We start from the raw sequence: 26446 nt of genomic DNA, 5'->3' as shown, positions 1-26446 counted from the left end.
TCTCGAGATAGTGAAAATTGCTGTCGCTTCCTTTTACACTTACACTTCTTGTCAGTTTCTGAGTTTTTCCTTGGCTTTTACGAAGATATTCTTTGCATTGTTTGGACTAAACCTCAAAGACCAAAGATCCTCACGCAGAGCTGGAGCCAGTCTCGGTTAAAAATAATGAGTGACAAGGCTTTGGCTGTTAGGGGCCCTGTAGGCTTGGAAACGCGCAAACTATAAGTCAGTATCATCGTTCCAAATCACCTCTCGAAAACCCATCCTCACAAATGGACTAATGCGTGCTTGTTTTCTTTTGCCTTATTAAAAAAAAATATATACTTAGACAACCCGTTTTTAAAAGAGTGGAAGGACTCGGGAGACACGGACTAGAGGGCAACACGGGGGAATAAGCAAACAAGTGCACAGGCAGACGGAGAGGCAGACAGGCAGACAAAGAGATGGATGGGTGGATGGAGGATTGTTGAGGGGAGGAATAGAAAGTCCTGAATGCTGCTGCGGCAGGCTGTGCTGACGTGAGGAGTGTTCCCAAACACAGTTGGTAGCGACTGCAGACCCACTGCATTACCATAGTCACACACACACACACACACACACACACACACACACACACACACACACACACACACACACACACACACACACACACACGCATTTCTATCGTTGCAGGGACATCTATGAATACAACAAATTCCAGCAATTCACCCTAACCCTTAATCATCACAGCTTAATCCCAACCCCAACCTCACATTAACCAGAGCTTGATTCTGACCTGAACCCTAAAACCTTAGGCTATATCCCCCCCCCCACTCCATAAGGTCTGTAGCCACAACTGGTCCTCACAAAGATAAAAATGCGTGCACACACACACACACAGTGCCTCAGGGAGAAGGCTGCTTGCAGGCAGAGCTGAATAGAATGGGGACAGAATCTCCTGTTTTGGTCCTGAAGAGGTCACTGTGTACTCCAGCACCATTTGTAAAAGCTGTGCGTGCCTGTGTGTGCCCGTGTGGTAGAAAGAGAGAGAGAGAGAGAGAGAGAGTGTGCAGGTGTGTTTGTGTGTTTGCCACAGGTCTGTGTGAACGAGACTGATTGTCCTCTTCACGCCTGCATGTGCATATGTGATGGGACCTTCTACAAGTTGTGTGTGGAGCCATGTGTGCATGTTAATGCATGTGTAATAGTCTCTGTGTGAGTGTTTCCCCTGCACAGGTCAGTCCCTCTCTCTCTGTTGTCTCTCTCTCTCTCTCTGTGTTTTCCCTGCACAGGTCAGTCCCCCCCCCTCTCTCCCCCCTCCATCCTCTTCCCCCATTCCTCTTCTTCTTCTCTCCATGTCTGTGCCTCTTATAGGTGCGTGGGCCTATCATTGGATCAGTGGCTTCTGCCTGCCACACTGTCCAATCGCATATAGGGAGAGGGAGAGAGAGGGAGAGAGACACAGGAAGAGAGAGAGAGAGAGAGAGAGAGAGAGAGAGAGAGAGAGAGAGAGAGAGAGAGAGAGATGGGGGAGGGAGGAGAAAGAAAGGAAAAGAGGGAGAGAGGGAGATTGATCATTTGAACGTCCTGGGCCTTGGATTCCTTGAAGAAACATTTCAATTTTCTACTTCAATCCAAAACGTCATTTCTTTTTTTCTTATATTTTTTATCTTCCTCCTCCTCCTCTTCCACCTTCCTCGGACTGAAGGATTGAGGGTTGTGAGTGTGTGTTTTTCTTGTTTCTTTTTTTTATTCCCACCAAGGAGACGTGCCACCACCTCCACCAGCAGCAGCAGCAGCAGCAGCAGCAGCGGTGATAGAGGAGTATCTCCCCCCCACATATCCCATCCCGGGCACGTCGGATAAGCTGCAGCAGCGAAAACACGAGGCGAATATTGCGGTGGACGAGGAACATGGTGCGCGGGATTTCTCACCGGGTGCAGTAAGCAACACACATTTGTATCGTTTAACACTCTTATTCTGCAGCGGGGATGCAGGTTTGGGGCTTTTGCATTTGTGTGTGTGTGTGTCCGTGTGTGTGTGTGTTTTTTTTTTTTTTTGCCGTAGTCAGCTCCATCTCCTCCATCTACCTCACAGCCAAGCGTTTTTTTTTTTCTCTCTCTTTCTTTTTCTTTTTCCCCTCCTACTTGCTCTTATCTGTTTGTTTTCGCTCGGTGATTGAGAAGAAAGAATGCGGCTCTGTTGTTTCTGTGTGGAAAACATAGAAGGAGGAGGGTGGCAGGCGGGTTTGCCTTGATAAATGGAGCAGTATTCATCAGCGTGTGTGTGATCACCACTGGAATGTTAACTAGCACCTTGGACAGCACCAATACAATACCACAGCCAACATGGGGAGGAGGAATGAGTAGCCTGTGCTGGTCATCTTTACAATCTAATGTCCTAACTGTGTGTGTGTGTGTGTGTGTGTGTGTGTGTGTGTGTGTGTGTGTGTGTCTGTGTGTGTGTGTGTGTCATTACAGGGAAATTAATGTTGCTCTCTCCATGTGTTAATATTCTGCCCTAAGGCCCTCAGAGAGAGATAGCAGTGTCGGCTGGGGAGCAGCTGTGCGTGTGTGTGATCAAGAAAGTGTGTGTGTGCATCTTTGGAAGAGAAAGAGAGAGAAAGAGAGAGAGACAATCAGTGTCTGTGTCTATTATTAAGAGACATAATGAAGGTGTGTGTGCATGCATCTGTGGGAGTGAGATAGAGAACAAAGTGTGTGTGTGTGTGTGTGTGTGTGTGTGTGTGTGTGTGTGTGTGTGTGTGTGTGTGTGTGTGTGTGTGTGTGTCACAGGCGTCCTACCTTATGCTACATGCAGGTCAGGAGCCCCGCAGTGTATTCAGGGTTTAATTAAGCATGAGACGTGACTCTCCAACCTCACCCGCTGCAACCCCCTCCCCACCTCAACCAGGGTCCTGTGATCTGTGAAACAGTGTGTAGTGAGGATGTGACATATGTCTGCAGTTCAAAACGGACACACACAAACACACACATACGCCTTTACTGTGTGACACAGCAGCCCTGACAGTCCGACACCAAGTTAAGCTGAGCGGACAACATCTCGTTTGCCCTATCTATCGCTCTCATATCTATTTTTAACGTGAACAGCAGCGAGGTAGCACAGCCTATCGCTCTGATGTCATGTGCATCCCTCCTGTGTGTGTTTGTGTGTGTGTGTGTGTGACATTTGTATTCATTTTACACTGTGATTATTCCAATGACGACTAATTAAATCTGCCTCTTTTCTTTCCATCTCTCTGCCTCTTCTTCCCCTCTTTTCCAGGAGGCACTTTGGACTTGTTATGGGGGTGACCGGAAGGAGAGAGTGACAGAGGAACAGTGATGCTACTGTTTACATAACGAGACACACACACACTCTCACACACACACACACACACACATACACACACACGCACACGCTCGAATCGCCAGTCCAGGACATACACACTCGCTTAAACACTTCCACACATACAGACACGTATTCAAGGGACTCACTGACTGAGTCACCACACACTCAAAGGCACAGAATCAGTGACTCACACACAAAAAACACACACACATTCATCGACAGACAAACACACAAGGGGGAAAGGTTGCTTGCAAGAGCCTGGACTGTGTGTCGTTCGTGCTATGGGCCAAGCTGAGCAGCAGCTGTGTGTGAGTGTTGGATACATCTGAAAGTTACCCTCGCCGTCCTCCTCTCAACATCCTCCATCTCCCAGCTACTCCTAAATACAACATCATGTCTGCGTCGAGGACCAGGAGAACTCCGCCTCCCTCATCGTCTCTCCCACCCTTATCCTCCCCATTTGGGTTCCTATCCCTCCTCCTCTTCTTCGGCTTCTCCCTTTCTTTCGACCCGGTGTCGGCGCAGCAAACCGTGCCCGTCATCTCCACGGCGCAGGGACGCATCCGTGGCATGCTGACCCCGCTGCCCTCAGATCTCCTGGGGCCCGTCCTCCAGTACCTGGGAGTACCATATGCAAGGCCTCCAACGGGAGACAGGCGATTCCAGCCACCAGAGCCTCCGCTGCCCTGGCCTGGAATACGAAACGTGACACAGTTTGCTCCCGTGTGCCCGCAGTCGCTGGATGAGAGGAGCATGCTGGGAGATATGATGCCGTCCTGGCTCACGGCTAACCTGGATATAGCAGCAACGTACCTCACTCACCAGAGCGAGGATTGTCTCTACCTCAATATCTATATTTACCACATGGGCCTCTTTAGGTGTTTTTGTTTACCATTTTTGGGGGGATATTTGGGCCCATTTGCCATGTTACAAGTGGGCCACTTTGGGCTCTGATCCATTTTATGCAGGCCAAGTGCAGCATCATTGCCTGAAGTGGCCCACATCCACACGCTTTCTCTGTTGGGGGCAGGTGTAGATATATAATCATACATGTTTAGATTTAGGTTCATTTTAGTCCCAAGTCAATACAAAGTGACACTGGCCACTAACCAGAGAGGAACGTCAGCAGCGTTTGGGCTGTGACAAAGGGATAAAATATGCAAGTGTCCTTTGAGGGCGCAGACTTAGCCTTCTTAAATAAATAAATAAAGTTAATAATTTAAGTTATTGAGTTTTTTTCTTTATTTTTAATCTGGGACACGCCACTCAACCTATCCCCTCCACCCCCTGTGTTCCCACCACTGGTTGAACCATCACTTAATATGCAGACACCTGTGCCAGTCGCCAAGGGGTTAACGCCTCTACTTGTGGAGCAAAGTGGGAAGGACACAGACTCACTCATGCATACATATTGGTTCATACACATGCATGCGACTCCACACACGCTTGTAGTTCTCCCTTTGTAAGGACACACATTGCCACGATACATACCCCAGCCCCTTACCCTAACTGTAGCCGTCATAACTAAATCTGACGTCTTAGCATTGAAGGTGTTTCAGGCAGTGAGGACAAACCAAAATGTCCTCACTTTCCCAAATTGTCCCCACTCCGGTCTAAAAACCAGTCCTCGCCATGTGCAGCCATACTAGTAAACACACCAACCCACAGTGGAAGCGAGTGAGGCAGTGATTAATTCTGCTTTTGTTTGTATAAGCCCACATCATGGGAGGAAAGGTCGAGATACATATAAATGGACATGTGGCCACATACATGAAGTCGACATGTTATTTTTATTCAAACAGCAGGTGCAATGGAGGGATAAGGAGGTGGTCAGTCATCCTCCATCTTCTCTCTCTCTCTCTTTCCCAGACATCCACGAGGAGGGAGGTCAGCGTCCTGTAATGGTCTATGTCCACGGTGGCTCGTACACAGAGGGCACTGGTAACATGATGGATGGCAGCGTGCTGGCAAGCTACGGCAACGTCATTGTTATTACACTCAACTACCGCCTGGGAGTACTGGGTAAAATTATATATCTTTCTTATCTCATTTATCGTGTGCACAGTCTGCTCATACGAATTTTATGTTGCTGTGAGTGTATATAGTTCATATGGATGTGGCCATACTTCAAATCTGTCACTGGTAAAAAAAAAACACATCTGTATTGTACAATTTATGCATCTTTCTCATTTATTTCAAATCACTTTTATTGTGGCTGTGATATTGACACAGAACAATCAAATAATATAGTAATAAACACAGGCTTTGTAGTGTCAGTTGGACTTCAGGGGATGGCTCCACACACAGAAAACTATAGGCAGCAATCTATCAATCCAGGGTTTAAACGGCTGTAGTGGTGCTTCAGCAGCAAACTCCTCCTTTGAGCAAGAGCAACAGAAGTGCAATTACTGACAAGGTTCTCTGGGTAACCTGATAACATCTCTGTGATATCATATGCCTGCTGTATAGTCATTTTCTTAAGGGAGGTAAAGGGGCTAGAAGGAATGCATTGCATGCATTTCACATGCAAATGAATGGATAAATTGGACTGAATATTCAAGAGGAAGTGGTATTGGTTGAAGGTATTAGGGCTGGGCAATAAAACAATGGCAACAATTATCGTAATATAATTTTCATCAATAACAATAAAATGGTTCAATATATATTGATATAATGCTGATGCATTGTGTAAGCAGAGTCAGGAGGTAACTCAATACTGATCGACCACAGATGTGTAAAATGTTTTGCTGTTAATCAAGTGTTAATCATTCTGATCATAAAGAAGAGTTTAAAACCTCAACCTTCACTCAGGTAAACTTTAATAATGTGACATTTATCATAATAATTTACTATATCGAGTGATATGAACATTTTCATCTTTTTATTATTTTAGGACATATTGTCCAGCCCTAGAGGATATGTACGTTTAATCTAAAGACAGTGGTCAATTACCACATCTGGTAAAAAACCTCCACAATTGATGAACATTCATCAATTCACATTCACAGGCAACAGTTTAAATCACATAATCACAAAACGAAAAATATTTAAATCCACATTCATTTTTGTTTTAATTCTGTGCTATTTCCCTGTCTCATTTTTCTTGGATGACATGCATTTATCAGTAAAGAGCATTGATGCAATATGAACTTTTGAAAAGCAATTTCTTTTAAAATTTTACACCCCATTGTTCCTCACCTCCAATTTTATAGTTAATTATGGAATATGTATTATTTTCCTTATTGACTAATTTCTTTGGGGATATGACCATTTTCTATACATAAAATGAGATATTGTTTTTTTTTGTATCACCATCTGGATTGTTTAATCCTTCAACGAGCTATAAAATGGAAAAATCATTAGAGAGTTGTTTTTTTACCCAGAGTGCCCTTATTTATCTATTTTTTTATTTGTTTGAGTGGAAATATGTTTGAAATGGGTGTCCCTAGAGGGACTAAACCCCCTGAAGCCATTTATATCCACTACTAGCTTCAGCTCTAATCTGTTTCCCTGTGGTTTTCTAATTTTAGACAGCTATGTGAAGCACGCAGGCCAAATGAATAAAATATCTTAGAATACGAGCATTTTAAGCTTTTTCTGGCAGAAATTATAAATTTTTTTAACTGAGCCTGGGCGGGGGCACAGGAGGGCTAATGAAGGCATCTGTGATTGTACTACAGTGAGGGCATGTGCACTGAGTAGTGTCACAGCCTTTATATTGATTACAGTAAGTCAGAGGTATAAGATGAGTATCATTCCACTGGCTAGGTTAAATCATGTCCTCACTGTAACTGTGCCCACTATTCAATAATATTACATCATGCATATGCCATAATCATTTGTTCTACTCGATAATATGCATTGGTGTTGTAGTGGGTCAGTGTTATTTTGTGGCTTTTAAATCAGTTTTTTGTACCGAATAATTTGACTTATTTTAATAGATGCAAAAGTAAAGGCAGAATTCTCAGGGCGTTTGGCTGCTCTTCCTCCTTAAATAATTAAGTGCTCCTATTTTCCCGCCCTATCTTTTTATGCAGTTTTAGCACATTTCATAGTTCATGTGTACACGCAAAGCATGATAATACAGTATGTGCCATATTTCTCTTTCAGGAAAAAGAGCCACCTATGCTTCTCCTTAGAGATTTGGTTTGAAAACAAACTGGAGCTGGAGTTGAAAACATGTTAAAAGGTTTAAAGATTCAACAAACAAAAAATATTGATTTCAGTTTAAGAGATCCATGCTGTCTTTTTCATTTTGTAGAGGCTTTCAATGCTTTCATTAGATATTGATTTTAAAAGATGGCATAAATCTGCAACTGCTTTGAGGGTGAAACTAAATTCTGTCTAGTTTTGACCTTGGGATAAAAAAAAGTAATCACCACAGTGAACTGAACAAATCCTACATGCTTCATTTTGTCTCCATCTCCATCCTCTGTTTTTACTCCATCTTCAATATGATCTTCATCATCATCATCACCATGATCCACCATCCATCCTTACAAATCGCTGTCTTCCTCTCCTCCCTTGTCATCATAAGCGTGAATGAGGTGAGCCCATACATGCAACACATTGTATAATCATGCACACTCTTATTTTTTGCTAATCTCTTTGTTATCAGCTGGAATTGGAGCATGTTCCTGCAGAAATGTAAAGAACGACTGACCCAAATCTCACTACAGTATGCAGGCACACATCTCGCAGTATATTTGAAGGCGTGCTGAAACTGTTATTACAATCCAATTAACATAATATCCATATAATGTTCTTTTTGCATGACAGGGATTTCTGACAAAATGCACATAAGTGATGAAATGTATTATTTTAACAGGGCTGCTTTTCTTGCTCATTATACTCTTGTGTGTTTAGGGCCAGCTTGAGGTTCAAAGAAACAAGTTTTCTGCAGTAATGAGATATACTGCAGTGGAGTGAGCCATTAGGATCCTTTGTGTTTACTTAATAAAGTCAGCAGTAAAGGGAATAAGGGATGGCTGCCTTTGCAACCGCGTATTTGTGTATGTTGGGTCTCTGTGTGTAAGCTGATATTGCTCTACATGCATATGTATGTCCCCTGTTGGTTTGATTCAAGTTCCAAGGGACTGTAGGGGAGGTACATATTTCTTTATTCATTTGCTCTTTAAATATATGATGAACGAGACTCGTGCATAATTGATCTTAACAGTTGGGATGCCATGATAGCATGTCCAACCTATCAATATATCATAATATGTAAGATGTTGATACTCAATCCTTAAAAAATTGAGGTTGACTCATTTTAAACTCTATTTAACAAAGAGTTTAAAATGTATTATTATTATTATTATTATTATTATAATAAACAGGTTTGCAAAGTGCAGAAACTGAAAGTCAATGCAGCACAATAACAAACTTAAACAAGTTGATGCAAGAGAAAATTGAATAATTAAAGTAATAAGAAAAACAAATTTCCTGTTCAAAGCAAATATCAGTAAAAACACAAAATAAAACAATACAACAAACAAATGTCTAGTTAAGAATTAAGTGGTATAAGTTCAAAATGAGGTGGTATATGTTCTACCATCCCTCTTTCTTTCTGCCTGTAGGGTTTCTCAGTACCGGTGACCAGGCAGCCAAAGGGAACTACGGCCTGTTGGATCAGATCCAGGCTCTGCGCTGGGTGAAGGAGAACATCGCAGCCTTCGGAGGAGACCCGGGCAGGGTGACTGTGTTCGGATCCGGGGCCGGAGCCTCCTGTGTCAGCCTCCTCACCTTGTCTCATTACTCTGAAGGTAAGGGGAGACAGAACCGCTGCTCACCTTCCTCTGACTGCATGTGGCACAGATGTGGAAGAGTTTAGGCAAATGGACAGGCAGGGCCCTGTGATCGTTGGTGCTGTGAAAGCGTTGACATTTTGGGTTAGGAAACTTGTCAAGGTGTCCAGTGGACCAATACATCATTTACTGGTATAAATTCCTGAATAAGCCTTTGAATCCTCTGAATTATACAGTAGAGCTTTCCAATGACTCACATAGCTCAGAGCTGTATTATTTTAATCTTTTAACCCTCACCTACTTGAACCTGCTGCTCTAACCATGACCTGTCGTTCTCCTGAATAATGCATGTCCATTCAATGTTCTTGTTATGTGATTGTTTGTCCTGCATCTGTTTAGAAATGTAGTGTGTAACCCCTTCAAGTGTGCAAATATGCGTTGTGCGCTCATGCATACGCCTCCATAAATGTATAGATGTGTGTGCCTCTGTGCTTTTATTCATGTTTGTGTGCCCATGTGTTATCTTAGACCTGTTCCATAGAGCCATCATCCAGAGCGGCAGCGCTCTAGCCAGTTGGGCTGTCAACTACCAGCCAAGCAAGTACGCCCGGCAGCTTGGCGAGCGAGTGGGCTGCGGCATCGACGACAGCACCCAACTGGTCGCCTGCCTTCAGGGCCGGAGCTACCGGGAACTGGTGGAGCAGAGCATAACGCCGGCCAAATATCACACAGCTTTTGCCCCCGTGATTGACGGTGATGTCATACCGGATGACCCCCAGATTCTGATGGAGCAGGGAGAATTTCTTAACTACGACGTGATGTTGGGGGTTAATCAGGGCGAGGGCGTGAAGTTCGTGGAGGGCATCGTGGACTCAGAGGACGGCGTCACGGCTGAGGACTTTGACTTCGCTGTATCAGACTTTGTGGATAGTTTATATGGATACCCAGAAGGCCGAGACACACTGAGAGAGAGCATAAGGTGAGTGAGTGCATGTCTGAATATATACCACTCTTATGACTGAACCTTTAATATTAAGCCCCTGTCAGGAGATGATTAGCGTAGTGTAAAGAGTGGAACAGCATTAAATAGGGTGCATCCTAAAGTTAAAAATCCACCTAGCAGCACCTAGGGCTCAGTAATTAACACATTATGTCTGGTTTATTTAATCTATAAAAAAAGTATGTTAAAATTACTAGTGACTCTTTCTTGCCTGGTCACTATGTTTTCCTGGAATCCATGCATCTGGCGGAGAACTGGGAAATGGTTACTTAAAAAAGAAATTCCAGCTTGTTGGTTGTAGATTTCGTTTTAGGACATTTTCACATTTTTTTTTAAGGAGCGCACTGAAGACCTTTGTATGACATAAGTACGTCTTGTTGTCATCACCTAAATGGGCTGCGATGGGTTGGTAGACAGGCGTGTGTCTGTTATCGCCGTGTTCGCCTTTTGTGTTCACTAACTTTTTTGAATAAAGTGCATGGTAAAAGGAAAAAGACTGCAAGCAATCCTGTGAGCTGCTTCCACCTCTTTTTCTTCTTCTATTGTTTAAAGCTATCTCAACTTCCTGCAATTGGTCTGAAAGTCTGAACTAAAAAAGGAAGATTTTACATCGGCAAGGAACTGAACCATGGTTTGTTTGATCTGGAGCGAGACCGCCTCTTTTGGTTGGACAAACTTTTGTTCCGTTGATCCGAAACGCTTTTCACACCTGTTATTTTGGTTCACACTAAACTGAAAAGTCAGAAGGTCTGGACCAGACAAGGTAGGTGTGAAAGTGTCCTTAGAGGAGCTGGTAGGCAGATATTTTGAACCAGGCTACCTGTCCCCTCACTGCGGCTTTATACCTATGGTTCAGACAGAGTGGCATCGATCCTGCAATTTGTATTTTACATACTGTAAGAGCAACAATAGTTTTTTTGAAATATTGATTAATAGAAAGACGTACTTGACCTTAATTATTCGGGTGACCAATTAGCTTATTGTCTGATTTTAAATGTATTCATTGAAGGTTCATGTACACGGACTGGGCAGACCGCGACAACGCAGAGACCAGACGGAAGACTCTGGTGGCGCTCTTTACAGACCACCAATGGGTGGCGCCAGCGATCGCCACAGCTGACCTTCACGCTCAGTATGGCTCTCCCACCTATTTCTACTCCTTCTACCACCACTGCCAGAGTGACGCCACTCCACCCTGGGCTGACTCCGCCCACGGTGACGAGGTAAGGATGTCACATTGCTGTAGTTGAAGTAAAACAAGTAGTAAGGAGTGAAGTTGTCAAACTCCACACAGTCACCGGGTGGTTACGAGTCTAAATTGAATCAAGATGCAAATGATAGTGACTAATGTCTCAAAGACTTTTGAATTATTTATACAATGAATAGGAAGCTCTTGGTTTGGATACCCTTGAAGTGTTTCGCCATATTGATCTGTTCAAAGTGATTAATAAGTCGAATCACACAACTCACTACAGCATGAAATATCTGAAATATACTTTGCTGCCGGTCTGATTTGGAAGCCGTCTTATTTACTTGTGTATTTACTGCTCAGATGAATAAGATGTTATTATGGTAATATTCTCTTTTGTATCTATTAAGCTGTGAACTGTTTATTTCCAAGTTGTGTCTGTCTTCACTGGGGCTAGATGTTCGACATGATTCAGTTGCTGTCAAGAGAATGAATGAAACGTGATTCCGACAGAAAGCTATTCTAACATGTATGTGTGTGTGCATGTGTGTAGGTGCCCTATGTGTTCGGCGTGCCCATGGTGGGACCCACTGATCTGTTCAACTGTAACTTCTCCAAGAACGACGTGATGCTGAGCGCGGTGGTCATGACTTACTGGACCAACTTTGCCAAGACTGGGTGAGCTATAAAATGTTTACTACTGTGGAATATTGATTATCTTTTGCCCGGCGATAGAAATTACAGCAAAATCCAGAAAACGACACAAAGCTAGAATGGTACTCAGTAGAGGGGACACCTCCGCCAACAGGCCCCTATAAAACCACATATAAATCTGTTAGATCCAGATTTTTATTTGGATTGGCACCAAATTTCACACACTCATAAATATAAGTCTCCTTGAATATGTCTGATAGTTTTTCATCAACAGTCATGAATTATTTCCAGGGACATTGTTGGAAATTTTTGAAATCTTGCACTGTTATAGAAAGTGCTAATAAAAAAAAGTTCCCTGACCCGATCCTTTGTGTGGATCTAATGCAAAATTGAATTGCCTCTTTCTTGGCCCATGTCCCATTCTTTCATTAAGTTTCGTGGAAAGTACGTTCTGTAGTTTTTGCGTAATCCTGCTGATAAACAAACAGACAAACTAATCAATAAATTAGAATGACACTCAGTAGAGCGGAGTCGAGACGTCCGCCCAGGTCCAACAGTAAGTCCCCTTCATTTCAAATTAAGCTGCACCAAATTACACACGCTCTTAGATATCAGTTCCCTTAATATGCCTGACTTTTTTAGATAAAGAACCATGAAACATTCCCTTGGTGAACTTTGAAATGTTGAAAAACGCCCTATCTCGCACTGTTTACCAAGGAAAAAAGAAAATCCTGGTGACTTGTACCCCGCCTCTTATCCAATGTCAGCTGGGATTGGCTCCACCCCTCTGTGACTCTCGCGGTATAGATAATTCATGAATGGATGGATGGATGGATAGATAATCGCCACTCTCATATAGACAATGTCTCATAATTGTGAATGAGAGTCAGGAAATTTAATCACATTAAAATATGCAAAAAAAAAAAGAAAAAGCATCGCTGTCGATGATAAATCTGTCCTTTTTCATGCCTTTCTCTTTTACTCTGTGAGGAGACAAGGTTTTGGCAACACGAAGTGGTGTTGCTGTAAGCAAACAGCTCACTCCTGATTTTACAGGAACAAATCTCCTCCAAGCTAGAAATGAGACAGCCAAGATTCTCCATGGTGTCATCAAGAAAAACAGCACAACGCCTCTCCACTTTGCTTCAACTTTTCCTTATGTTTAATTTGCTGTACCAGTAGATTGTAAACATGTGTATAGTGTAGTTATCTGACAGGGTTTAAACACAGAGAGCCGACAATCAAAGATGCAGAGTAGAAGGGAGAAGATAACAGGGTTTGATTACTGTAGCATTAAGCAAAATTATGTCCTGCAAATTATGTTTGTATGCGGCTAATTAGCATTAGTTAAATATAATTTAGGGAAAAAAATGCAAATGTGTGCAGCAGGGCTAGATTAGATCCAGCATCTCTGTCAAGTTGTTCTGTCACGATAAGCAACATTTTAAGACCATAAAAACTTCTCCAGCAAAATAATAAGCTCACAGCTGAAGGATGTGTTATTATAATGTCTTCCCCTTCAAAAGGTGTCTGACGAGAAGACAGCGCGACTTTAGATACAATCATGAAAGCAGCACTGCAGACTAATTTTGGCAGAGGGAGCCCATGGGTTCTCCGTCATGTGGAAATATTGACGAGGCCTCTCTTCTTTGGACCTTGGCTGAGAGAGTTAAAGAATCGCCGCTCTTGAAAGAGTCCTTGAGGAAAGCCAAGGTAGTGTCCTTAAAGAAAAACGAGAGGCTGGCCTCAGTTTGATAAATCTTCTCTTATCCTCTCTTTGTCTTCCTCACTCACTTGTTTATGGGCAAAAAGTGGTGCAACGAAGACAGAGCTTTTTTTCCCCTTGATTCTTGATATCTAATTCATTAAATTGAAAGTGAAATGATCTGCCAGTGGCTAAAAGAAATGCAGTTGTTAAAGAGAGAAATCCACATTAAAACTTTTAAAAACCTGACAATCCGCACTGATAAGAGCACCTTTTATCTCTCCGCTCTGACATGATATACACAAGTTAAAAGTAATTGTTGAGGATGGACCCTCTTTCTGCAGTGCTCCAAGTGAATAATTACCAGTAATTAATCCAATCGAGACTCGCTCCACCGAGAGATCTTTAGATTTACCGAGGCATCTGTAGTCTAGACCTTGATCTAAATCACAGCAGAACCTTGCTATCTCACAACATGCAGTACAGAATCAGGACAGTGCTCACACATATTTTGACTTTCATTAACGCGGGTGCATTAAGGCAAGTAGTTCAAGTTAGCAGCCTCCAGCTTATAGCCCTTTATTGTGATTACCACTGCAGCAGGCTGCAAAGCAAAATCACAGAGGAGGGATGCAAAGATTCCTGTGTGCTCTCCTAGTTAATGATGCTAACGAAATCATAGGATTTACAGACTATTTTAAAAAGTTTTAACTTAACAGGCTCGAAGAGGATATGACTGCGATGTTTACCTCTCCCTCCCTCTCTCTCCAACATAAACACACTGACCATCTGTCACTGTCACAGTCAGACTGAGCATCAGCAGCAATGGGACATATCCTACCTGCGACGGTTTGCAGGTGGTCGGTTGCCATCCATAAATATTTAACTGTCTTCAGCAGGAAGGCAGGATTTAGCATAAACTTGCTGTGCACATTTAGGCAACAAGCATTTTTCTACTGAGAGGTTGTCATCCCCCACACCCCCACCCAAGACCGATCATTTCTCAATGTCAATCATGTGGAGATACTCTCCAAGTAATACTCACGTGAATTTTGGTAAATTCCATCCATGTGTTGTTGAGTAAAGACTATGGCTAAGACTAAGGGCGCCGTGGATGCAATGTTCCCTCATGTATATTTTCTAAGCCCCAGCATGGGCGTATAAATCCAAGCGGATGTGTGCGGGTAGGTCTTCACGCTGGCTGCCTTTTTGTGCCCCGCTCATAAGGTGATTGACAAGTGAGCACATTGTCTGTAACTGGCAAGTCTGTGAAGACGTGCTGCTGTTTCATTTATGGCATCTGAGCTGCTGACACGAATAAGTCGGCAAATCGACAACTAGATGTGTCAGGGAGGGGATTTCTGAGGATATGTTCACTGTACCACACACACACGCAAACACACACACACACACACACACACTTAAACTTTTATGTTCGCTAGAGGGGAAAATATCCAAACACTATACAAACAGCAGGAGTTTGAACTGTGCATTAAGTGAAATGTGAGGCATATGGACTAAAATCAATGATCTAGAACCAGACCACCTTTGAGCTATGTGCACAGAAATACAAAACTTGTTTTTCGTATTAGAAGTATTTTTTTGCCACTGGTTTGTCTGTGTTACTTGGATATTGATTAGAGAGACGTGTGCCAGGTTGGGTGAAACTGGCCAGCGAGAGAGAAACTCAGCCTCTTCAGGGGACGGAAGCCAACAGGAAAAAGTCCTCCGCAGCTCCCTGACATTTGAAAAGCTGAAAATCGTGAAATACTGGTATTTGTGCTTTCAATGAATATGTGGAATCCACACGGTAGATACAGCATGTGGGTGTATTCTCTGCTGCATTTCATTTTTCTGACTTATTTTAGGCCTCTGTTGAGGGAGGCTGTAGTCATTAGCAGCTATTTCACCATGATGACTTTGCTTTCATACAGTCAAAATGCTCAGAGCCGTCTCACTGTTGCTGAGCTAATCTTTTCTCTGTTTTATTTCTGAATTGTTTTGTTAATGGTTTCAGCCAGGAGGCGATTTGGATCCCATCGTCTTTAAACTAAAATGACCAAAAATCCATCCCCCTTGACAACCTGTCAATTCCGCCATCCCCTCTCAGCCACCCCCCATCCCCCATGAGAGAGAAGGAATTTGTATGTGCAGGTGTATATCTACCTCAACCAAGGAGAGAATGTTTTCGTCTGCTTTTCCTTGGTTGTTAGTTATTTAGCAGGATGAGGCAAAAACTACTCAACCAAATCAAATTTAGCAGAGGGGTGGGGCATACTTTTTTTTTTTAAAGAAAGGACCCATTCAATCCGGGATACCAGGAAAAGCAATCGATAACATCGAACCAAACCTCATGCTGGTTTGATGCCATGGCCGGTCTAGTAGCGTAGCTGACAGTATGTCGCTTCCCGTTGTCGCAAGCATCACCTGACGTCACATGACCACTGACACATGACCTGATTGGTCAGAGGTTTGGTTCGATGTGAGACTATCGATCGCTTTTCCTGGTATCCCGGATGTTTAATCAGAATTTTTGCAACTGAATTTTTGCAACTGAATTTTAGCAGTTGAATATTATACTTTTTAAAATGTGAATACTGAATTTCAGTGGCAAAAAATACAAATCCATAATTTCAACGTAAAAAAATTCAGTGCTTTAAAAGGCTTTAAAGGGGACATAGCATGCCCATTTTACCACAAGTTGATATGGTTCCTTGGGGTCTTAATGAAATGTCTGTAACATACTTTGGTCAAAATACCACAAGGATCATATAAAACAGCACCCTTTTTACCCTGTATAAAACAGCCCTCCACAGAGTGACCTGTTTTGAGTGCCTGTTCCTTTAAATGCTAATGAGCCAGCTCCCCCCTCCCCCTCTCCCCCCATGATTTTAAACGATATAAATTACATATTTTATATGATATAAATTATCAAATATGCATCCCATACTTTGTATTCCCTTGTTGTCCTGGAGTTTTAATTTTCCCAATCACATAATTAAATGTCCCCCTCTGCCCATCCACTACAAGCACACAAGCAGACAGACAGAGAGAGAAAGAGAGAGGGGGGCTATGAAGACCATCATTTACCCCGAACCCCGACATTCAACGGGTACAACAACAAGCGGAGAAAGCAGAATCGCGGGCTGACCTTATATATACAGTCTATGGGGCTGACCAGCGGAGAAATGCTCGTCCCGTGTGAACAGCCAGGCGGCTGCGCGCTGGGGGGCGCTGCGCTGCCTCGCAGCTGCGCTTCCGCGTCTGGTGTACCCCGGCGTAACTACTGTACCCCGGCGTAACTACTGTAACCCGGCATACAGTAGAGCTGAACACTGCGGAAGTCTTCCACACAGCTGGCAGTGTGGAAGACCGCTGCGAGGCAGCGCAGCGCCGTTCTCAAGCGCGCAGCCGCCTGGCTGTTCACACGGGACGAGACCAAGACCATGTAGGGAGACTTCCAGTTCCTTGTTACGACACAATACCCAGGAAGCGCAATCGAGTCGCTCAAGCATGACGTTTCTGACTTAGAGGAACTATAACAAAACGCGTGAGTGTTTTTTCCCCAGAGTTTTTGGGTTGGTAGACATGCCAGATACCCACATTAACCTGTAGAAGCACTAACAAAGTGGAATTTGCATCCTATGTCCCCTTTAAAATTTCAAAATCTGGTGAGACTGATTTACTTCCATACCCGCCAATAAACCGGACGGCCACTGAAGAAGAAGAAGAAGAAGAAGAAGAAGAAGAAGAAGAAGAAGAAGAAGAAGAAGACACAGTAGATGGCATTTATACACCTTGACGTTGGTTGCTACCCGCTAATAAACCGAACAAAAAAGAGGAATACATTTAGAGGACCAATATTTATGAGTTTGTACAATTTGGAGCAGAGCCTAATAAAAATGTTGATCTAGTTAATTTAAATATGGCTTCATAAGGGGACTGTTGGGCACTCTGCTAAGTGCCATTCTAGCTAATGTTGCATATTAAACAGATCCAAAGTAAATTTTTAAAAAGGTTGAATCCTAATGGGATCGAAAAGAACCCAAAAACAGCGGTCTTTGCCTTTCTCTCTCCCTCTCTCCCATACAAACACATTGACCTTTTGTCACAGTCAGATTGACCATCAGCGGCACCAGGAGAAGTCCTACCCTTGTCGGTTTGCCGGTGGCCATCGTTAAAAGTTTTGCCATCTTCAGCAGGCAGGCAGGATAGAGCATAAACTTAGTAGATACCGGTTTTGCTAGGCACGTTCACACAACAAGCATATTTCTACTGAGAGGTTGTCATCCCAGCAAGTTGAGTGAAAATCTTTCCATGTATTGTTTACTTGTTGAGTTGAGGGGGGGTCACCTTCCTCCCCCAATGAACAAATCTCTTACTCTTTACATATGAATAAATAAGTCATTGTGTTTCACTTTTTTTACAGTGATCCAAACCAGCCAGTTCCTCAAGACACCAAGTTTATCCACACGAAACCGAACCGCTTTGAGGAAGTGGCCTGGTCTAAGTACACCCCAAAAGAGCAGCTGTATCTCCACATCGGCCTCAAGCCCCGGGTCAGAGACCACTACCGCGCCACCAAAATCTCCTTCTGGCTCCAGCTGGTGCCTCATTTGCATCATGTCAACGAGCTCCTCCAGTCGGTGTCCTCCTTCACGCATAGTCCCTCTCCGCAGGACGACACCCCTTACTCTTACACCAAGCGGCTGTCCAAAGGTTGGCCTCCAAGCAGCACACGTCACCCAGGCTCGCAGGGAGGTACCCCGCAGCCTCCAGAGGCTGCTTTGGGCCAAGACGGAGCAGAAAACGGGGTCCGCATCCCTAATGAGGACTACTCCACTGAACTCTCTGTGACCATCGCTGTTGGAGCCTCCCTGTTGTTTCTCAACATCCTTGCGTTCGCGGCGCTGCTGTACAAGAAGGACAAGAGACGTCTGGAGCATCGTAGACCCCGCCCACTTCCTCAACCGAGACGAGATATCACACCTGCAGATGTCGCCGCCCACCTACAGGGGGAAGGACTGATGTCACTACAGGTGAGTCGATGAGTTATTGCATTTTTAATTGCATATGTCTCCCTTCGTGCTGCCCATATATGCAATGTATGAATGTATATGACAATAGACTGTAGTGTAAAGCGGGTTGAGTGGTCATCAAGACTAGAAAATCGCTATATAAACACAGACCATTTACCATTTGTTTGCATTGCCTGTGTGTTTCACAGCTACACAATGAATACGTTATTTAGCTTGCATTGAATTAAGTTGTGCTCAGTGCTCAGAGTTGCACATGTTATTTTAGGTTTAAGTAACATTAAGCCAGATGAGGTCGTGTGCGACTCTCTGAATGAAATCCTCTCTTGCAAGTGGAGCAGCTGGCGGTGGAGCTGCCAGTGGAGCACTGCTGTGAAACACAGCCTGCGATCAGCAGACACTCTCAGTGTGAGAATGTGTGTGTGTATCTGTGAGTGTGTTGTGATGCATTTGTGAGCTCTGTCCAGTTACCTGATTTTTATTTTCCCAGTTCATCCAGTCACTACCTGGCCCCTTTTGAGCTGTTAGTTGCTTTAGAATCTCAGATAACTGTTAATGAGGTACAGCTCAGCTGATATAGCTCAGCATTGCAGCTTATTTTGTATTTAAAAAAAATATTTTTGTGTTTTAGTTTGTAAACAGTTAAAGTAATTTGTACTCATGTGGTGTTTTATCACTACGGACATTTGGGTTATTTATCTGTTATAGATGAGTCTGACTAATAAAAAAAACACACTAGCCCTGCAAAGGATCAGTCAGACTCACTCGGCATCGGTTCAGACAATGATGAAAAATATCAGATGAGATTTGAATTGAATTCTAAATTAAATTTTAAATTTTGGTTTGTTGCTCTGACTGGTTTCAGGCTGGAACAAATGTGGGACTTTAACAACCTCAACTTTTACTGCTTTTTTGTGATTATAAAAAAAATGAAATTTAAAAAAAAATGTTTATTGCAATGAACATCATTTGATTATTTTGTATTTATATGCAAACATATATCTCAACCACATCACCCAGCCAAAATAATATGGGATTAAATTGAATTGGTAATTGAGGCGAGGTGTTGTAGTGGGTTTGAATCCTGGTTTGGCTGGGTTGGAGTTTGCATGTTCTCTGTATGGGTTAATTAGAGTTTCTAAATAGTCTGTAGAGGTGTTTATTTTTATAGGCTGGCCCTGTAATACACTCGCCCAATGTCAGCTGTGACTGGCTCCAGCCTCTGGACTGGACCCTCAAAGTAAATTGAATAGATGATGGGCTGATCATTTGACTTCAGTCAGCAGAAAATGAATTGGCAACTACTATTTGTTTTTAGTGACTTTTAAAATGAAAAGAATATTCTCAGGCTCGAGCTTCTCAGTGGTTAGAAAACATCACAGGAGATCTGAAAGCTTCACCTTGAGCTTCAGGAAATTTCAATGGGGATTATAAACTTTTCTCAAAATTTTCTAAATTGTTAGCGTCACATCATTAATTAATGAAACACGAAAATAACTGCAACATTAATTGATAACGAAATTAATCCATACTTGTAGGCTGAGATTTGATTAAATTCTGTTTTCCTTACTGACATGTCGACACCTCCGCATCATTCTTATTTGTAGGTGAAGCAGCTTGAGTGTGATGCAGCATCAGCAGACGAGAGGAACAACACTCACCACCATCACACTCTGGACACGCTGGATGCCCTGGACGGCATGGACACCCAGGACATCTACAGCACACTGGACACCGTGCGCCTCACCTGCCCACCTGATTACACACTCACCCTACGCCGTTCACCTGATGACGTCCCCCTCATGACCTCTCTGACCCCAGGGTCGCTGCCGGTGACCCCTGGGTCACACCCTGTTACCCCGGCGACGCCGATGACCCCCATGACGCCTGCATCAGTGGTGGGGATGAGAATGGGGCATCCTCACCAGGGATACACACACCACAGCCCGTATAGCAATACACACTTGCCACACACACACATCTCCGCGCACACACACTCCACTACACGTGTATAACCGCAGCAAAATACTTGCACACACTGGGACGTCATTACAACAAACACACATATAAATATACACACACACACACGCACACACACACAAACACAAACACAAACACACAAACACACTACACACACACACACACACACACACACACACACACACACACACACACACACACACACACACACACACACACACAAACATACGTGAAACAAAAGACTTAAATACCTCTACTAATTACCCTGCAGGATTGTTACAGATGGAGAGACTGAAAGGCATTTTCAGTAACAGGATGAAGAGACAGACAGCTGTGTGTTGCATGTGGAACTGAAGACAGACTGACTCCCAGGAGATGCAGTTCTATGCATCATTCGCTCATAACCTGGAATTTGACGAGCCAAGACATCCATCAACTGTCTCAAAACCCACTTTGGATATTAAATCTTCTGCTTTTTTTTCTCCAGCTGAGGAGGAAGAGGAGCGCTGTGGCAAAAAAAAAGGGGTCAGTAATTGATCGGTTTACATCCCCTACTGTACTCACGCTGCACCGCGAAGCAGCAGCCGGCAACTGAGCAGAGCAGATGCAGACCTGAGCTGTTAGGGATACCACACACAGACTGCTGAAGCCAACTTGAACAACCTGTGAAATGTGAATGTAGCATTTTTTTTTTTTTCAAGAAACGATCAAAGGGCGCTATTTGCCAAGGATCAAACTAAGTTGAGGAGAAAAAATAGAAAAAAAGTGTCAGCGAGAGATGGATGTAAAAACAGACAGAGAGGAAGAAGGGGGTTAAAGACAAAAAGAAGAACATTATTTGAAGGAAAAGTTAGGCAGTTTGTGGGAAAGAGATTAAGATTTAACTGAGAGGGATTTACCAGCTGTGAGAGCGAGGGAGACGAAGTGAGATGGAGTGATCTGGAAAACACAGAAAATTAAAACGTGTACCAAGGAAAATTAGCTTCAGAAGAACAAAGGGCCTCTGAAGCGTCGCCAGACTTACTGAAGAATCACTCTAACCAGCTAAGTGTTCAACTCTTGTAAATAGAACGGAAAGATACAGATGATCTATTATGATTTATAGCATTTACCTGCTCTTGCATTAAAAACATGACTTATTTAACCACATTATTGCTTTCATTTCAGATATTACTATATTATTGTATAGATGTCCTAAAGCAAGGCTGGTTGTCTTTCTATCTCACCCATTGTAGTATGTACACAGTACCTTTATTTAAAGGCTATATTTGCTATGCACAGTCATTTTAGTAATTATTAACTATCTTAGCATCTAGATACTTGTTTAGCAGTTGAAGTGTAGGGCATTCTTCGCTCCATCCTGTCTATTTGTTTGACCATCGGACGAGAAGCTTGTACTGTGTAGATAATGCAATATTGGTTTGATGATTGAGCACCAGCCAAAAACCATGACCTTTAACCCTTTGTACCTAAACCCTCCCTGTTCCTTCCTAATGTTCCTGGATTTTTAATTAAAGGCCTTACCTTTAATACCCTGTCGACCCAAATATAATTAATGTTTCTGTAGACAGACAGGTGGTGATGATTCAGGGGGTCCCGAGTCACAGCGTGTCCCAAAAAAGTCACCAGTGCTATCTTGCATTTTTCAGACTTTAACAGCTTTACCAGAGTTGCTGGTATTTCTAAACGAGCCCCTGTTTGAACCTCCTAGTTCTGGCTGAAACCTCGTCCCTCCTAAAGCTGCCGTCTGAAGGAAATTGGCCCACGTTGTTTTGTAATCTATAATGTCATGTCCTCAGCAGCTCCCATGGTCTATATGATAAATGTGGATCCGTCACTCACACGGTTTAGTTTACGACCTGCCCCCATGTTGTCAGTTGTCTGGAGCCAAATTTGACGATTGAGGTGGAGCCTGGGTGGAGCTGAGGAGGGACGCTCTGTCTGAGATTGTGAGAGATTTGACAATGAAGGCAAACACGCCTCTAAACATGCAGCTTTTTAAGTCGTAATATCTTTTAAATGGAGCATTAATCTTTTCAATTTTCAACCAAAATCCCTAACCAATACCTTATTGAAATGATTTATTTCAGAAATATGTTAAAGTCGAATGATAGCTCGAGGGCTACGGTGGTTACTGCTCTGTGTGAACATAAGGACAAGTACAGCTGTTATTAAATAAGTTCCAAACGGCTGATAAGTCGGAGAGATATGGTGCCATCTTACCAGCCACTAAAAATGACAAATAGCCAAGCTCTGTCTATCTGGTTGCTGCTGGGAAGCTAAAAGAATCTTGTATCAACCAACCCAACCCAAACTCCCAATGTCATCCTAACCAGTAAGGCCCTAACACTCATATTATAACTTTCCTGTATTATTCTCTTTTTCTTCTTCCTTTCCTTGCCCTAAACTTTCCTTTCTCCCATCCAAACCCGTCCTTCCCCCTCTCCCAGCCTCACCTGTGCGACCACATGCAGCTTTGTCACAGTGAGGCCTATTTAACCTCCTCTCATCCTAAGTAACTTCCACATGAAAGATTTTTAGTTTACTGTCAACAAAATACGCGAAAATTGAAAGCTGAACATTTTGTGGATGGCAAGCAAAGAAGTTTTAGAAAAATAATATAAAAGTAACATTTAATGGATGTTTGATTGTTTTAATATTTTTTTTTTCATATGGGTTTATTGACTCAGCGGATGGCTGGATTGTGTCAAGCATAAAACATTTCTGCTGCATTTTTGAAAAATAAAAATATCAGTATTTTACAATTTATGAGCATTTTAAATGTCTGTTATGTCTTAATTCTGATAATTAGTCTGAATTCTTGTGGTTTTTGACTTTTTTGAATTATGAGGTACTTTTATGAAAAATCACTGTAATTTACAGCAGCGGTAGAATTTACATTGAAACTTGAAGGAATAGTTTGACATGCTGGAAATACACATATCTGCTTTCTTGCAGAGATATAGATGAGCTTTTACCACTGTCACGTTTAAATATGAAGCTATAGCTAGCAGACAAGTGGAAACAACTTGGTTAAGTCAGTTCAAGGATAACAAAATGTACCTATACCAACCAATACAACACCGCTAGAGCTCAGTTCAGAGTTCCTGTACAGGTTGGTCCATGTGATAGGAAAGTTTGTGACTTTACAGCAGGTTGTCCTGGACTATTTGTCGGATGGAACACGAGTTGAGGAGGTCAATGCACCCAGTTTTTGTGAAGCTAAAAAAAAGTGGCTGATGTCTGTAGCCTTAAATAAGACACTGAATCCTTTCGATTCTAATCCAAGAAGGCAAATAAACCAAGAAAAGTTCTAACTAATCCACTAGGTTTTCATGAAACCCATGTAAAAAGAATTTCGTATGGATTATCTTTTAGCTTTTTCGCTATACTGCATATGTTGGACAATTACTGAAGTCACAGCTGCAGCAAAATAGGGAGACATTACTGTAAATCACCATGGACCAGCAGCCCCTGCCAGCTGGCGAAGGAGACCCTGTGAGATGTGAAAGAACCGAATCCATGGCAGACTTCCAGACCAGATTTATGTCTCCTACATTGTGTCCTCGCTCTAATCCCATTAACTAGATATAACTGCAGTTAATTCGATTTATGGACGGCAACACGTTAGAAAGCACGAGTTCAAGTCATGACCAGGTGTCTCTTTGTTTGACGTCAACATGTGCACAGAGACGCCCGGAGAAGAGAGCCACTGCATTGTCGGCTCCTTTTCTTTTTTACTGAATCCACAGTCACTTACATACAGAAACATTTTTCCTCCCACAGGTTAATTTAGCATCTTTTATAATTGGATCCTACCTGAAACGGGAGGAACTTGTTTCATCAGGATATTTGAAACATATAAATCAGAAATGCTGTGTGTCAGTATGGTGGTTATGTTAGAACATTTTACAGATACCTGGTAGATTAGATTCTTAGTCTGGAACATCTGCAGACTGTTTCAAGGTGATATTTAAATTATTGTTCCTGACATTATGAGCTTCATGACCTTTTGCACCAAGTAACTATTAAATCATAAGTGATAACTGAGTGTTAGCTAATTTAAAACCTGTCAGAGATCCGAATTTTTCCACTGAAGTGTTTTATCCAGAATTTTACCTTTAAACTTAATGGAAACTCTCACTGTCCTACGTGTGACCTGTAATTATGGTCATTGAATACCTGCTCATTTTTTAGGTAATGACCATTTGACCAATGAGCAAATTAGCTTGAAGGAGAGCTGGGAGTCACATATTCTGAATGAGACATAGAAATACTCACTTGATTTGAACCACTATGAACACAGACATTTTTTAAACAACACATGAATGCGGTGAATCTCAAGGCAATCCATCAAATAGTTGTTGAGTTATTTCAATAAAATCAAAAATGTAGAGGAAAAGACCAGAACTTCAACAAGTTAAATATTCGCCCGATTGACAGAAAATGTATTTGCAACAATTTTTATTATCGAATAATGGGTTTACACATTTTTCAATCAAACATGTCAAATGTCTGTCGTTTCAAGCCTCCCACAAAAGGGGATTTAATGATTGTCTTTGTCAGACATGAAGGTAAATGGAATATGTTTTGGTTTTGGACTGTTGAGGAAACACTATTTGAAGACATCAGCTAGTTCCAACACTACAGTATAACAGGCATAAAAATCAATAATCTTTTATTGTCATTTCTAACCAAACAGTACAACTATGCAGTGTAGAATGAAATTGTTTCTGTCTGCTCCACTGCAGCTGGAGAACCAGATGGTGATACAGAAGGTCAGCACACTTTCAACACCTCTGTAGAATGTTTTAAGGATCCTCGTGGGGAGTGATGCTCGCTTAAGTTTCCTCAGAAAGTACATACTCTGCTGGGCCCGTTTCACCAGCCGGGTGGTGTTCCCGGACCAGGTGAGATTGTCTGAGACCTGCACTCCCGGAAACTTAATATCCTCCACTCTCTCCTCTGTGGAGCCCCCGATTCGCTCTGATTAATGGATTAACTGAAAAAACAATTATAGATTAATTGATAATGAAAACAGTTTTCAGTTGAAGCCCTAGAAAAAAATCATCAAAATAATTAAACTTCCACTGGGGACCATGAATGTCAATACATTTTACATTCAATGTTAGCAAGGTATTTTTGTAAACAAGGTGTCTTCCTTTATTCTTTTCTTTCTGATGGAGGGTGAATAAGGGGGAAGGGAAGGCTAAAAAAGAACGTGGCCGTGCAAAGGAAACATTGAAAGAGGAGTAGCAGTGGAGGATGAAAGATGAATGACAATGGGACATGGGAAGGACGAGTGAACGAGATAATGTAAAGGGGAGTAAATAAAGGATGCATGGAAGGAGGAGCGGAGGGTAGGAGATAAGGGGAACTCATTAAGGAATGGAACACAGCCTCTCTGGTTGTTTATTGGCTGGCAGGCTAGTTGTACTTAATCACTACTGCCAAGACACACAAACACACACACACACACACACACAGTTGCACACATTGTACACATTGCACGTGCCAGTCTGAACGCACACTCACGCATTGTTGCACATCTACCGATACATAATAAACTGTGCACATTTTCATGCATGCTTGCCTCCTCATACCCCACCACACACACACACACACACACACACACACACACACACACACACACACACACACACACACACACTGCTGAATTCCTCATAGCAGCTTGAGTCACTGAATCATTTTCTCTGCAGCCTTCATCACCCTCCTTCTCTCTCACCACCACACTATCCTCCTCTTATCTCGTCACGGTTCGGTGACGATGTTACGTCCACGAAA

General features: G+C 42.6%; 1 protein-coding gene across 1 annotated transcript; it reads left to right on the top strand.

Moving 5' to 3' along the window:
• Window positions 1-1376: 1376 nt before the first annotated feature.
• Window positions 1377-23423, top strand: LOC118119602 (neuroligin-4, X-linked). Its single transcript, XM_047342485.1, has 9 exons — window positions 1377-1921; window positions 3265-4198; window positions 5200-5352; window positions 8910-9095; window positions 9606-10056; window positions 11087-11300; window positions 11820-11944; window positions 18055-18664; window positions 20269-23423. Exons 2-9 carry the CDS (start codon window positions 3724-3726, stop codon window positions 20674-20676), a joined length of 2622 nt encoding a protein of 873 aa, XP_047198441.1. The 5' UTR covers window positions 1377-1921; window positions 3265-3723; the 3' UTR covers window positions 20677-23423.
• The last annotated feature ends 3023 nt before the right edge of the window (window positions 23424-26446 follow it).

Source organism: Hippoglossus stenolepis, chromosome 13 (assembly GCF_022539355.2).
Source record: "Hippoglossus stenolepis isolate QCI-W04-F060 chromosome 13, HSTE1.2, whole genome shotgun sequence".
NCBI classification, from domain to species: domain Eukaryota; kingdom Metazoa; phylum Chordata; class Actinopteri; order Pleuronectiformes; family Pleuronectidae; genus Hippoglossus; species Hippoglossus stenolepis.
The sequence above is the reverse complement of the archived record's forward strand: the minus strand, read 5'-3'. Positions and strand labels throughout refer to the sequence as shown.

Bases quoted from the DNA above. Each gene is read 5' to 3' on its own strand.
- LOC118119602 (XM_047342485.1), top strand. From the start codon at position 3,724: ATGTCTGCGTCGAGGACCAGGAGAACTCCGCCTCCCTCATCGTCTCTC. The intron at 10,057-11,086 runs GTGAGTGAGTGC...TATTCATTGAAG, and splicing joins ACACTGAGAGAGAGCATAAG to GTTCATGTACACGGACTGGG. The intron at 18,665-20,268 runs GTGAGTCGATGA...TCTTATTTGTAG, and splicing joins AAGGACTGATGTCACTACAG to GTGAAGCAGCTTGAGTGTGA.